Genomic DNA, 13,557 nt, shown 5'->3' with positions numbered 1-13,557 from the left:
AATCGTGAGGCATATAGATAAGGTGAATGGCAAAGATCTTTTCCCGAGGTGGGGGAGTTCAAGACTAGGGGGCATAATTTTAAGATGAAAGGAGAAAGATTTAAAATGGACCTGAGGGGCAACTTATTCACACAGAGAATGGTTTCTCTGCGGAATGAACTGCAGAAAAAGTGGTAGCTGCAGATACATTTACAACACGTCACATACATTTGGACAAGTACATGAATAGGAAAGGTTTAGAAGGATGTGGGCCATGTGCAGGCAAATGAGATTAATTTATTTTGGGAAACTTGGTGGACGTGGATTAGTTAGACCGAAGGGTATATTTCCATGCTGTATGACTCTATGAGAAGGGTTGGATGTCTCTGCATGGGTCATTGATATTGGCCATGTTACTCAACAGCTGCTTTTGAACTAAGAGAAAGTGAGGACTGCAGATGCTGGAGATCAGAGTCTAGATTAGAGTGGTGCTGGAAAAGCACAGCAGGTCAGTCAGCATCCGAGGAGCAGGAAAATTGATGTTTTGGGCAAAAGCCCTTCATCAGGCTACTTTTGAAGCCTCTTCCAATGAATAGGAACATCTGGAGGGTGATGTAATGACATCCCATCCAATACCTGCACTGTCACTAGATTGTCTTCATCAGAAAGACAGCAGTGTATACAGTGCAGAGCTCCCTCAATACTGTGGCAGAGTCACAGCCTCAATTGCAATTCACATCCTTCTCACCCAGGGGTGAGAGTGATATCACTGACACTGCCAAAGGACTGCTGGACGAGATCTTTTGCCAGCGTGATGGGGTCAGGGGTATGATTGAGTGTCCCCACTATCTTGAATGGGTGGAGGTGCAAAAATACTCAAGAGGTTCAGTACCATCCATGACAAAGCAGTTTGTTTGGCACCTCATCTGCCACCTTCAACATTCACTGCCTTCACGCAGTGGAAGCACTGTGCACCATCTACAAGATACACTGCAGTAACTTGTAACTTATCCATGCTCTTTTGACAGCAAGTTCCAAACCCAGGACATCTGCCATCTAGAGGAACAGGAGTGGCAGATGCCCAGGAGCCTTACCAGCTGCAGGTTTTCCATGCACCATGCTCACCTGGAGCAGTATTGCCATTCTTTCATTGTCGCGGAGTTAAAATCCTTGAAGTTTAGGTGCCCTATACCAAGTGGACTGGAGTGAGTGGTTGTAGAAAGCAGCCCACCACCACCTTCTTGACAGCAAATGGAAATGGGCACTAAGTGCTGGAGTAGTCAACAGCACCACATCCCATGAATAAAAAGAAGTCTGATCTAGATGGTTCAGTCACATATTGTCACAATTAGATGGGCTGAGCTATTCACAAAGGTGCACCTCCAGTATTGATTGGTGAGGCTTCCCACGGACAGTGTGCCCTCGGAAAAGCCTTCTCTCTATCAGAAGCCCCCAACCCATTCAGCCGCAGCTTTGAGTGACTACCTCGAACGCTTGGCCATGGGCTGACATGGTGACCATTGACACGGAAAGAAAACAGCAATGCAGAAGCTAGGAAATGTAAATAAACAGCAAGCTACAATGATTGATTGTGCCAAGCATTCAATGAATACAGAAGCTGACTTGACATGACCTATGAGACAAAACTGAATGTTGGATGCTTCAATGGCCTGTTCAGTTCTCTGTCCAATCATCATATCTTGTCAAGTCTGGTCAGGAAATAAACTTGGATCTAACACATTTGAAGTAATAAAACTGAATAGGGTAATAAAATATTTGAAGACTTTGTAATCATGAAAAACCTTTACAACCCCAGACTCTTTTTGTAAAAGTTGTCTGCCAGGACTGAAATAAGCATTCAACTCAGACTTTCAGCCATAGCTGGCATTATTACTAGGTACCAGTATAACTTGGCCTGTTATTAATTGAGTTTTCAAAATCATAGAATCCCTACAGCTTGGAAACAGACCATTTGGCCACCAAGTGCACACTGACTCTCTAAAAAGCAGCCCACCCTGTCCCTGCGACCCTGCAATTCCTTGTCAATTTAACATGGCCAACCCACCTAATCTGCACATCTTTGCCCCATTGGAGAAAACTAGTCACCAGAAAGTGGAATTGAACCCAGATCCCTGGTGCTGTGGGGCAGTAATGCTAACCACTGAGCCACAGCACTGACCTGAGTACGTTAGATGTTTTGCTGCTGACAAGATGAACAGGTACAATCCAGACGTTTTCCCTTGGCTGCAATAGGGGCTTGTTTTCCTGCCACAGAATGGGCTCAGTGGTGAAGGCAATCCGTAGCTCTGACAGCATGATGCATTATCAACAAAGCCAGAAACTCACCTTGTAATGCCTCAAGCCCTGAAGGTCTGTGGTCAGGTCAATAACAGTTAAGTGTTTCTTCGCTCTTTAGAATTTCTTATTTGATGGTGGCAGTGAAGCTGTGTTTGTACAATAGAATGGTTGAATGTAACAGAATAAAGGTCTCCATGTCAGCTAAAGTTCTGTAGGACAGCAGTTCAAGTTTGGGTTAAAGGAACATGTGCACATGTGTGTGCATTCATGTGGAGAACAGGAGCATAAGTAGATAGATACAAAATGCAGCTTTGTTCTTTCACTTTCTTGTTTCTTCTCGTATTATTGGGGCACCAAAGTCAATGTTGTGAGATTTGTTCCCCTAGTAAATTTCTTCAAAGTGCCACGTTAATTTCAAAGCCATACCAGCCTGTTGCCTGTTCTGTTGCTGGGTTGGGTATTTCTCATCGACCTGTTCAGGGATGTTTGAGATATCTCTGGAGTAAGTGGAACTTGAACGGAGGCATACCTGGATCAGAGGTAGGGACACTATGACTGTGCCATAAGAACTATCCCCCTATCAGGTTAGGGTCAGGGTTTTCTTCAGAAATGGAAGATTGTCTGAAGCCCTTGCATTACCCAATAGTGGTTACTGGTGTTAGGATAACCCCATTACATTGGTTCATTTGACAAGTCGCCTTTCTTTCCTTGCTGCATAAGGTCTAAAATATAAACAAACCAGAAAATGAAACATGTCTAAGATGCCAGGAGCTTCCCAATTTCATTTCCTCCTCTCCGCATCCTTGCCATGGGGTGGGTGGGAGGTGAGTGGGGGAGTTGTCACATGATCACTATAATGTTCTATTCAACGTAAATGTACCAATGATATGACAAGGATGTTTTATAACAACAACATGGGTGCTTTATTTGCAAGATAAGATAATACACATTAATTGGGAAACTGTTTGCATGTTCACTGTTGCAAACAGTGTCTTTGCATCCTGTCTCATGGGATTTTAAGATGCATCCCTTTAAAGTTATTGTTGTCGAACAGAAAGACCCAGGAATTCAAGTACATAGTTTTTTGAAATTTGCATCACAGGTGGTTAAGAAGGTGTTTAGCACGTTTGCCTTCACTGCTCAGACCATTGAGTAAAGGAGTTGAGACCTCATATTGAGATTGTACAGGATGTTGGTGAGGCCACTGTTGGGGTACTGTACACAGTTCTAGTTGGCCTGCTGTAGGAAGGACTTTGTTAAACTTGAGAGAGGGTACAGAAAAGATTTACAAGGATGTTTCCAGGACTGAAGGGTTTGATTTGTAGCACTTTGCATCTCTCTTGACTGAAGCCATTGAAATAAAAATCAGGGAAGATGTGACCTGGGCTGCTGACTGGGGAGTAGTGTTTGCACTGACACGCAGAGCCAAGATTTACCCTTAAGAGCTGCATGGTTCTTACCACTTATTTTATCATCTTCATTCAAGTTCTGGTCTCCTGCCCATTACTTTCAAATGTAAATGTCGTCCTTTTGAATGGAATAATGCTCTTCCGACTGATGTAACTTTACTGTCCATTATGCTCTACACTGCACCATATTTCTATCCATTTCAGAACGAGGCTCCTTTATTTTCCAAAGACGGAAAGAAGTTTTTTTTCATCCGCCCACTCCCACAGGGAGGCCGAGGGAAGTTCCACCACATTGCCATGTCATCTGCTCAGGTAAGTATTTCAGAGGGATCAGTTAGATTTCTGGGTTTTGTTGTAGTTCAGTTATTCAGATTTTCGGTAAAACAATTTTCTACTGAAAGCTTGGAGTCTAATTTCAATCAATTTCTGACTCTTCAACTAGTAGAACATTCATTAATGTTTGTTAATGTTTTGCACATTTGCCAAACGTTCGTTCCAGACTTGCAAATATTCTGGAAACATAACCATACAGAGATTATTGAAAGTCAAATAAAAGAGATAACATTTCTCTGCAGCTACAAAGATTTTTCTTAGAATATAGTTTGAAAATCCATATTCACTTGACTTCTGCTTTTATTTATCGACTCATTCACGGGATGTGGGCGTCGCTGGCTAGATCAGCGTTTATTATCCATCTCTTATTGCCCAGAGGGCAGTTAAGAGTCAACCACATTGCTATGGGCCTGGAGTTACATGTGGGCCAGATAAGGATGGTAGGTTTCTTTCCCTGAAGGACATTAGTGAACCAGATGGGTCAATCAACAATGCATTTATGGTTAACTTTTGACTCTTAATTCCAGACATGTTTTAATTGAATTCAAGTTCCGCTCTCTGTCATGGTAGGATTCAACCCCAGGACCCCAGATTATTATCTCGGTTGCTGGATTAACAGTCCAGTGATAATGCCATTGGGCTGTTGCCTCCCCTTGACTTCTGTTGGTGTCACACAAACATTTGAATTTCATAAGAGAATAAAGACACTTTTTTTAATTTAAAAGACATTTCAATGAAGCATGACTTTACAGCAAGAATGATCACCCAGTGTTTCCACAACCCTGTCCTAACATTTCCCAAGTCTTCTATTTGAGTCAGTGTCGGGAAATACTGAGTAGAATCCCAGTTAAATCGACCGTTGGAAGAGATTGGCCAAGCCAGCATCCTCAAACAAACTTCTGCTGTACTCTATTTCAGCATAATTATTGTCCCATAGCGATGATGCTAAAACAGCATGTTCTTTATATTGCAGAATGCTTTAAACAGTGCAATATTGAAAATGATCTCTGCAATATTATCATGGTGAATTTACTTCCGTAAGCAAGAAGTGGAGCAGAAGAAGCAAAGAGATTACAAGAGAGATGGTGGCATAGTTGTAATATCACTGTACTGGTCATGCAGTGGCTGATGCTTTTGGGATGTGTATTTAAGCCCCACTGCAGAATTCAATTAATTTATCTGGTATCCACAGTTAGAACATAGAACATAGAAGAATACAGCGCAGTACAGGCCCTTTGGCCCTCGATGTTGCGCCGATCCAAGCCCACCTAACCTATACTAACCCACTATCCTCCATATACCTATCCAATGCCCGCTTAAATGCCCATAAAGAGGCAGAGTCCACCACTGCTACTGGCAGGGCATTCCATGAACTTATGACTCACTGAGTGAAGAACCTACCCCTAACTTCAGTCCTATATCTACCCCCCCTTAATTTAAAGCTATGCCCCCTTGTAATACCCGACTCCATACGCGGGAAAAGGTTCACACTGTCAACCCTATCTAACCCCCTAATCATCTTGTACACCTCAATCAAGTCACCCCTAAACCTTCTTTTCTCTAATGAAAACAGCCCCAAGTGTCTCAGTCTTTCCTCATACGATCTTCCTTCCATACCAGGCAACATCCTGGTAAACCTCCTCTGCACCCGTTCCAGTGCCTCCACATCCTTCCTATAGTATGGCGACCAAAACTGCACACAATATTCCAGATGCGGCCGCACCAGAGTCTTATACAACTGCATCATGACCTCAGGACTCCGGAACTCAATTCCTCTACCAATAAAAGCCAGTACGCCATATGCCTTCCTCACCGCACTATTTACCTGGGTGACCGCACTATTTACCTGGGTGTTTTTTTTTTACAGTGAAAAATATTTTATTTTCCAAAAAGCAAACGATAATTCAAATAAGTTCAGTAGATGTTTTCTGTTTCAGTGGTAGAAAATACATCATTTCTAAAAGACAAAAAGTAAAAGTGATACAAAAACAAAATGCCATTGATGCTGGAAATCTGAAATAAAACTGGTAGTTAACACTCAGCTTGTGTGGCAGCATCTGTGGAGAGAAGAAAAGAGTTATCTCTAACAGACCTGAAACCTTAACTCTTTCTCTCTCTCTCAGGTACTGCCACGATGGAAGTGATGTTCTAATTTCAGTCAAGAATTGTTAAAGCTATCCAGAAGCTAGCTATAAAAATACATTGAGAAAAAGTCAATATTAGGTCAATTTTTAGGTACATTTCATCAAACTAACAAATGTTTTCCTTCACTGAAGGGGCTCTGCTGTAGTGTGTTTCAACTAATTTCTTCTGTGTGGGTTATTTTCACTTAACAGTTGGTCTCAGTAATAGTGACCTTTAAAAGTTGTGAAAAGGCCATCTGCTTTCAATAATAACAGGGAAAGAATCTGCTTCATTTAATACAATCTGGACCCACAACAATGTGATTGACCCCTCTGAAATGGCCAAGCAAGCCATTTTGACTGGGGCAACAAATGCTGACCTGGCTGCTGACACTGATATCCCATGAACCCAGAAGGATTGGCTGTGACTGACTGAGGTGTAAAAATATCCAAAATTCACTTCGATTTTGCTGGCAAAAGCAATTTAGTACTTTTAGTGGCAAAATCTAGTGGTGCCAACTCGGGTTCATCCATTATATGTCTTTAAAGAGGGATTAAATAAAATCTATACTTTCCAAGTGTTATCAATTCTGGCAGTTCAGTAGTTATGATTCTCTCTTCTTCTCTTCCAGGTTAACAATAGTAATGATAATTTACAGTCCATCACCTCTGGTAACTGGGATGTGACACAGATTTTGTCATATGATGAAGTGCATCAAAAGATGTAAGTCTCCAAAAACTATTGAAACAAATGACAGATAATGTGGGACACTTTTTAAAATTTATGGCAAAAGTGTTAAACAGCTGATATGAGAATGGTTTTTGATTGGTGTCAATGGAGTTGAATATGTGTAGTGGTACCACTGTGCCAATATGCCACCCAATGGCGGGAGGCACAGTGGAACAATGGTTAGCACTGTTGTCCCACAGTGCCAGGGACCTAGGTTTGGTTCCAGCCTTGGGTGACTGTCTGTACAGAGTTTCCACATTCTCCCCATGCCCGTGTAAGTTTCCACCAGCTGCTCTGGTTTCCTCCCACAGTCCAAAGATGTGCAGTTCTGGTGGATTGGCCAGGAATGAGCAAATTAGGTGGGTTAGCCATGGCAAACGCCCCATGCAAGTTACAGGGTTGGGGTGAAGTTGTGGGCCTGGGTGGGTCAGTGCAGGGTGAATAGCCTCTGAATAGCCTGCACTGTCAGGATTCTGTGAATATCAAGACCCACATATAACAGGCATGCAATTGATATTGCCCATTTTATCCTATTTGCAATTACTTGGCTTCTAGAGATTTCAAATTATGCTTGGAACTAAATTACTCAATCTGTGCTGCTTGAGAAGTGAGAGCTTTAGAAACATAGGAACAGGAGTAAGCCATCTGGCTTTTGAGTCTGTTCCTCCATAATACCATAAAATACAGGAGTGGAATTAGGCCATTCAGCCCATCGGGTCTGCTCTACCATTCAATTATGGCTGATATGTTTCTCAAGCCCATTCTCCTGTTTCTCCCCATAACACTTGATCTCTGACTAATCAAGAACCTATCTGTCAATTGATTCAATATGATCATGACTGATCATCTACTCATCACCAAGTTCCCATTTTTGCCACATAACACTTTGATCACTTTAGCCTGAGGAATAATAACTGTCTTTTTTGGTTGACCCAAGTTCCTGCCTCTCAAACTGAATGTTAAATTCTATAATATTATGGTCACTGATCCCTATGGGATCTTTTACCCTGATATTGTTCCTTTCCTGCCACACTCTGGTTATCATTATCCAAATCACTGCCCTATAATGTTACTGGATCCTCTTGTTTTGTAAGCCTACATTTCCCTCTTTGAAAGGCTACCTCTCCACTTCAAATAGTTTAAAGCCCACTTTCCACAGAACTAATTGTTCAGTTCACCAGGTCCAAGTGAAGTCCATCCCATCAGATCAGCTCCCTTCAACCCCTCCACAGAAGCCACTGCCCCACCGGTTGAAACCCATTCCACCCACGCCAATCTTTGAGCTATGCATTTAACTCCTTGACCTTATGCCAGTTTGTCCTTGGATCAGGTGGTAATCTGGAGATTGTAGCCTAGGATGTTCAGCCGTGTAATTTAACTCCTAACTGTTCAGTATGTTTCAGCAGAATCGCCTTTCTAGTCCTGTCAGTGTCAATGTAATGTCGACAATTGGCTCCCTCTCCTATCACTCTAAGTTCTTCTCCAGCCTCAAGGATATTTCCTTACTCCTGACATTGGACACAGATCACAGCCTTTGGGACTGTCACTCATAGTTATGGAGAACAGTGTCTATCCCATAGTTATATCATCACCTACCACAATTACATCCCCATTTCCTATCCACCACTTGGTACCATGGTTAGTTTGCTCATTGTCCCAGCAGTCAATGCCCTTGTTAACACAGCTTGCAAGAACATTGTACTGGTATCACTGTGCCAACATGCCATCCAATGGTGGGAAGCAGTCGAACAGTGCCTCACAGTGTAGGGACCTAGGTTTGGTTCCAGCCTTGGGTGACTGTCTATGGACAATTGCAGGGGCTGAGGCTCCTCAACTATAACCCTCTGGTTCCTTATCCTTACCTCACCTTCAGCCATACCTTCCCCTCCCTTCTCAAACACCCCAAGTTTGAATTACATAGATTGAGGAGTGTGAGCAAACTATCCAGGAACCTTTTATCTTCTTCAGTGTGGTGCAGTGTCAGCAGCTCAGACTCCAGCTCCTGAATTTGGATCTGAACTTCCTTGAGCTGCATTTACTGACGTTGTGTTTGTTCTAGATCGCATTGGTGTCCGGCAGCTTCCTCGTGTTGCAGCAGCAACACATTACCTGTCCTGCCATCGCTGCATTTAACTCAAATTAATTACTTAAGAATCCTTCCTCTTTACATTTTATTGTAATGATATTTTATTTTAATTACAAATAACCACTTGTATCAATCTATGTTTAACCAGCTACTTTTCAGTAATGAGAGATGTAAAACACAGGAGACCTAAACACAACCTGAAAACCTTACCTTTACATTGAAGGATGTATTCACCAGTCAAACTCATCAAATAGCCATATTTCCCTGTACTCACATCTTGCTATAGTTTCTGACATTACTCTGCCACTGATCTCACTCCAGGTTGGCTTCCCGATCCACATTTTTAAGCTCCCATTTAGTGCTTTGACTATTTCGTATTTTAAGAATGCTGTTAATGTTCTCTACTGTGAAGGCTGGGGTAAAGAATTTATTCAACTCCTCTGTAACGTCTTGGTTCCCCAGCATAATTTCCCTTATCACATTTTCTTCAGTAGCTAAGTGGCCCTCACAAAGATTGAAGGAAAGGGGACACCTGAAGGAAATCAGATTTGAAAGCAATAAATGTTTTATATCTACAATGATTGAGTTGCTATCTCAAAGGCAACATGGTGGCCCTGTGGCCCGGTGGTTAGCACTGCTGTCTCTCAGCCCTAGGGACCTGGGTTCAATCCCAGCCTTAGGTGACTGTCTGTGTGGAGTTTGCATATTCATCCTGTGTCTCTGTGGGCTTCCTCTGGGTGCTCTGGTTTCCTCCAACAATCCAAAAATGAGCAGGTTAGGTGAATTGGCCATGCTAAATTGCTCATTGTTTTCAGAGATGTGCAGGTTAGGTGCATTATGCAGTGGTAAATGTAGAGTAATAGGGTAGGGGACTGGATCTGGGTGTGATACTCTTTGGAGGGTTGGTGTGGACTTGTTGGGCTAAAAGGTCTATTTCCACACTGTAGGGGTTCTAAGACAGAGAGAGGTTAATGTCTCTGACGTTTATGTTATCCTCTTAAAGAGATTCAACATCCAAAACATGACTTGTCTCTCTTTATGAAATATCACACAGCTCTGGACAGTGCTTTATATACTTCTGCTCCCTACTGCATCCTCCACACACCTCTTTACTACATTGCTCTCAGCTACAATCACTCATTTTAATTTATTTTATTCAGGAGATGTGTGTGTCATAAGCTGGCCAGCATTTATTGCTCATCCCTAATTGTCCAGAGGGCAGTTCAGAGAGAACCACATTGCTGTAGGTCTGGAGTCACAATGTAGCCACAATATAGGGAAGGATGGCAGTTTTTGTTTCGCCTAAAGGGGCATTAATTACCCAGATGGGTTTTTCCTCACAATCAACAATGTCAATTCATGGTCATTAGTGGATTCTTAATTGGAGACATTTATTGAATCTAAATTTCATCATCTGCCATAACAAGATTCAAACCCAGATCACTGGATCACTGGATTAACAGGTGAGTGATAAGACCCTAGGCCAGTGAAGGAATGGTGACATATTACCAAGTCAGGATGATGAATGGCTTGCGATGGTGTAGCCTTGTTGAGCTCCTCTCCACACCACCTCCCTACTGTACCCTCTACAGCATCCTTCTCCACTCTTACAATGTCTCCACTGGATATTGTGATATATATCACTGTGTTCCCACAGTATACATAGCACACATTTACCCCTCCATTCAACTGAGGTTCTAATAGTCCAATTCTTATCCTCTATTTACTGACGTATGTACTGCAGATCCTTTGCAAGGACTGAGTGGCCACAGGCTAGAATTAATATTAGATTCTGAATAGAGGATCTGGACCGTGTAGCTACAAGCCAATTTAGATGAAGCAGAATTGATTGCCTTTCAAGTTTACAAATTCTTTACACAGTAGTTCTTTCACTTGGCAAGTCTGGATAACACAGGAGGTTACCAAACCCATGTAGAACTGCTCCTGAGCGGCAGCGTATAAATCTTAGTTTCAGTTAACCTACATATGTGCAACTCTGTCATGCAAGAAAACCATTAAAATTTCAGTGTCTCCTTTCTGACTCCTTTATAGCTCCATGCTGAAGCTGACAATGAAATGAAAGGCATAATTTAATCTCTGTAATTATACCTGTCTGTTCACTTTGTTCTTTACTTGGAACGTTAGGCAGGCGGTAGTGATAAAATGACTTATTGCCGCAATGCGCAGTGTTTCCCAGAGCATTGTCAAGAGTGGGACAGTATAAGTTGACATTCAGGACATTACTGAATGCATATCATCCAAAGGCAACCTCTTAGAGTCATGGAGATGTACAGCACAGAAATAGACATTTCGCTCCAACTCGTCCATGCCGATCAGAAATCCTCAATAAATCTAGTCCCATTTGCCAGCATTTGGCCCATATCCCTCTGAACCCTTCCTTTCATTTACCAATCCAGGTGCATTTAAATGTTGTAATTGTACCAGCCTCCACCACTCCCATACATGCACCACCCTCTGTGTGGAAAAAGTTTCCCCTTAGATCTCTTAGAAATATTTCCCCTCTCACCTTAAACCTATACCTCCAGGTTTGGACTCCCCCACCCCAGGGAAAAGACCTTGTCTATTTACCCTATCCATCCCCCTCTTGTGGACAGTCAGGTCCTGTTTCAATTTGTAGCATGTCTAGTTTAAATCCAGCCTGGTTGAGAGCCCCATAACGTGAACCTATGTAATGTGTGTACACAGAGCTTGTCAATGTGAGGGAGCACTGAATTTTCAGAGACACTATTGTTCACAGGAGATGTTTGTCAGAGGCCCTGGCTGCCCTTTCAAAGGGACACAGTGGCATTATCTGAAGAAGAACAGAGTAGATGGCATAGTGACAAAGGGCAGCACAGTGGCTCAGTGATTACCACTGTTGCCACACAGTGATAGGGACCCCAGTTTGATTCCACCCTTGGGCTGTGTGGAGCTTGCATGTTCTCCCTGTCTCCGTGTGGGTCCCCTCCAGGTGCTCCAGTTTCCTCCCACAGTCCAAAGATTGGCTGTGCTTAAATTGCCCAGGAATGTGCAAGCTAGCTGGATTGGCCATGGGAAAAGCAGGGATACAGTAGGGGAGATACTCTTCAGAGGTTCACAGTGGATTTTATAGGCTGTATGACCTGCTTTCACACTTCCAGGGATTCTACGACCATTCCCTGATAAATGTTAGAGCCAGGCCTATCAGGAATGATGTCAGGAAATATTTTATTGTTCAGAGGTGCCATCTTTAGCAAATGGTAGTTGTCCATTTTAAATCTGAATGAGCTTTTGGATAACCGAAGATCCTGAGCAAAGATGGGTGCTTGGTTACAGATGGCGGAATAGGTTTGAGGGGCTGAATGGCCTATAGCCCTCTAGTTGATGACCAGAGGACTCAGATTTGAAGCAATTGTCTAAAGAATCAAAAAGAGGTGAGGGCAACTTTTTTATTGCGGTGAATTGTTAAGAAACCCACTGCCTGTTAAGGGTGGCAGAAACAGTTACAATAATAAGAGATTTGGATAAATTCTTGAAGGGGAAATACTTGCAGAGTTTTCAGGAAAACGTTGGGATGTGGCAGTAATTTGAATATTTCCCCTTCAAAGAGCTGACATTGGCATAGGGATTAGAATAACCTTATTCTGTGCCATAGGATTCGATGAGGAATTTTCAGGCCATGTATATATAAGACAGGGATGCCAGAATTGTCCTCTGAGGAAAGGTTGGTTCGACTTGGCCTGTACTCATTAGAATTCAAAAGGATGGGAGGGGATCTGATTGAAATGAGAAGCATTCTCGCAGGGTTGGACAAACTAAGTGCGGGGAGGAGATTTTGCCTGGTTAGGGAGTCTCGGGGTATACTAGCTAGGCCATTCAGGACAGAGATGAGGAAACATTTCTTCAATCAGAGGGCAGTGAATTCTCTATCTTAGCAATTCTCTACCGTAGAAGGCCGTGGAATCCAAGTCACTGAATATATCAAGAAAGAGAGAGATCAAATAGAAAACTAGCACGCAGGTGCAGCAGGTTAGCAGGAAGGCTCATAGTGTTGCCCCTTATATCAAGGGGGATGGAGCATAAGAGTAGGGAAGTCTTACTGCAACTGTACAAGTAGGTGATGAGACCATATCTGTGAGTAGTATCAGTCCCCTTATTTAAGAAAAGATATCAGAGAAGTTCAGAGAAGATTCACTAAGATGATCCCCAAGTATAGACGATTGTCATTTGAGCAAAGGCTAAACAGGTTGAGGACTCATCGGGGGTTATAGAAGAGTAAGAAGTAATCTCACTGAAACACATAAGATTACTAAAGTGAGTGACAGGTAAATGCTGAGAAGATGTAATGGAATAGGCGAGGACTAGGGGACTTAAATTGACACCCCTTTGTTGTGAAAATGAGGATTGCAGATGCTGGCGATCAGAGTCTAGATTAGAGTGGTGCTGGAAAAGCACAGTAGTTCAGGCAGCATCCGAGGAGCAGGAAAATCAACATTTCAGGCAAAATCCCTTCATCAGGAATGAGGCAAGGAACCTCCGGGATGGAGAGATAAATGGGAGGGTTGTGGCACTGGGAGAAAGTAGCTAAAGTGCGATAAGTGGATGGAGTGGGGATGAAGG

General features: G+C 42.7%; 1 protein-coding gene across 5 annotated transcripts in view; it reads left to right on the top strand.

The window, feature by feature from the left end:
- The window catches only part of dpp6a (dipeptidyl-peptidase 6a), a 1,528,415-nt gene that overhangs the window by 1,387,309 nt on the left and 127,549 nt on the right, over window positions 1-13,557 (top strand). For all 5 annotated transcript variants that reach the window (XM_043690726.2, XM_043690729.2, XM_043690724.2 and 2 more), the window contains exons 13-14: window positions 3,891-3,998; window positions 6,775-6,866. In XM_043690726.2, coding sequence (XP_043546661.2) covers window positions 3,891-3,998; window positions 6,775-6,866 — 200 coding nt within the window. The remainder of the gene's footprint in view (window positions 1-3,890; window positions 3,999-6,774; window positions 6,867-13,557) is intronic.

Source organism: Chiloscyllium plagiosum, unplaced genomic scaffold (genome assembly GCF_037043375.1).
Source record: "Chiloscyllium plagiosum isolate Xiang-an unplaced genomic scaffold, Cpla_swu_hap1 HiC_scaffold_5, whole genome shotgun sequence".
Taxonomy (NCBI): domain Eukaryota; kingdom Metazoa; phylum Chordata; class Chondrichthyes; order Orectolobiformes; family Hemiscylliidae; genus Chiloscyllium; species Chiloscyllium plagiosum.
Note: the sequence above shows the minus strand (reverse complement) of the source record. Positions and strands in the feature narration are given on the sequence as shown.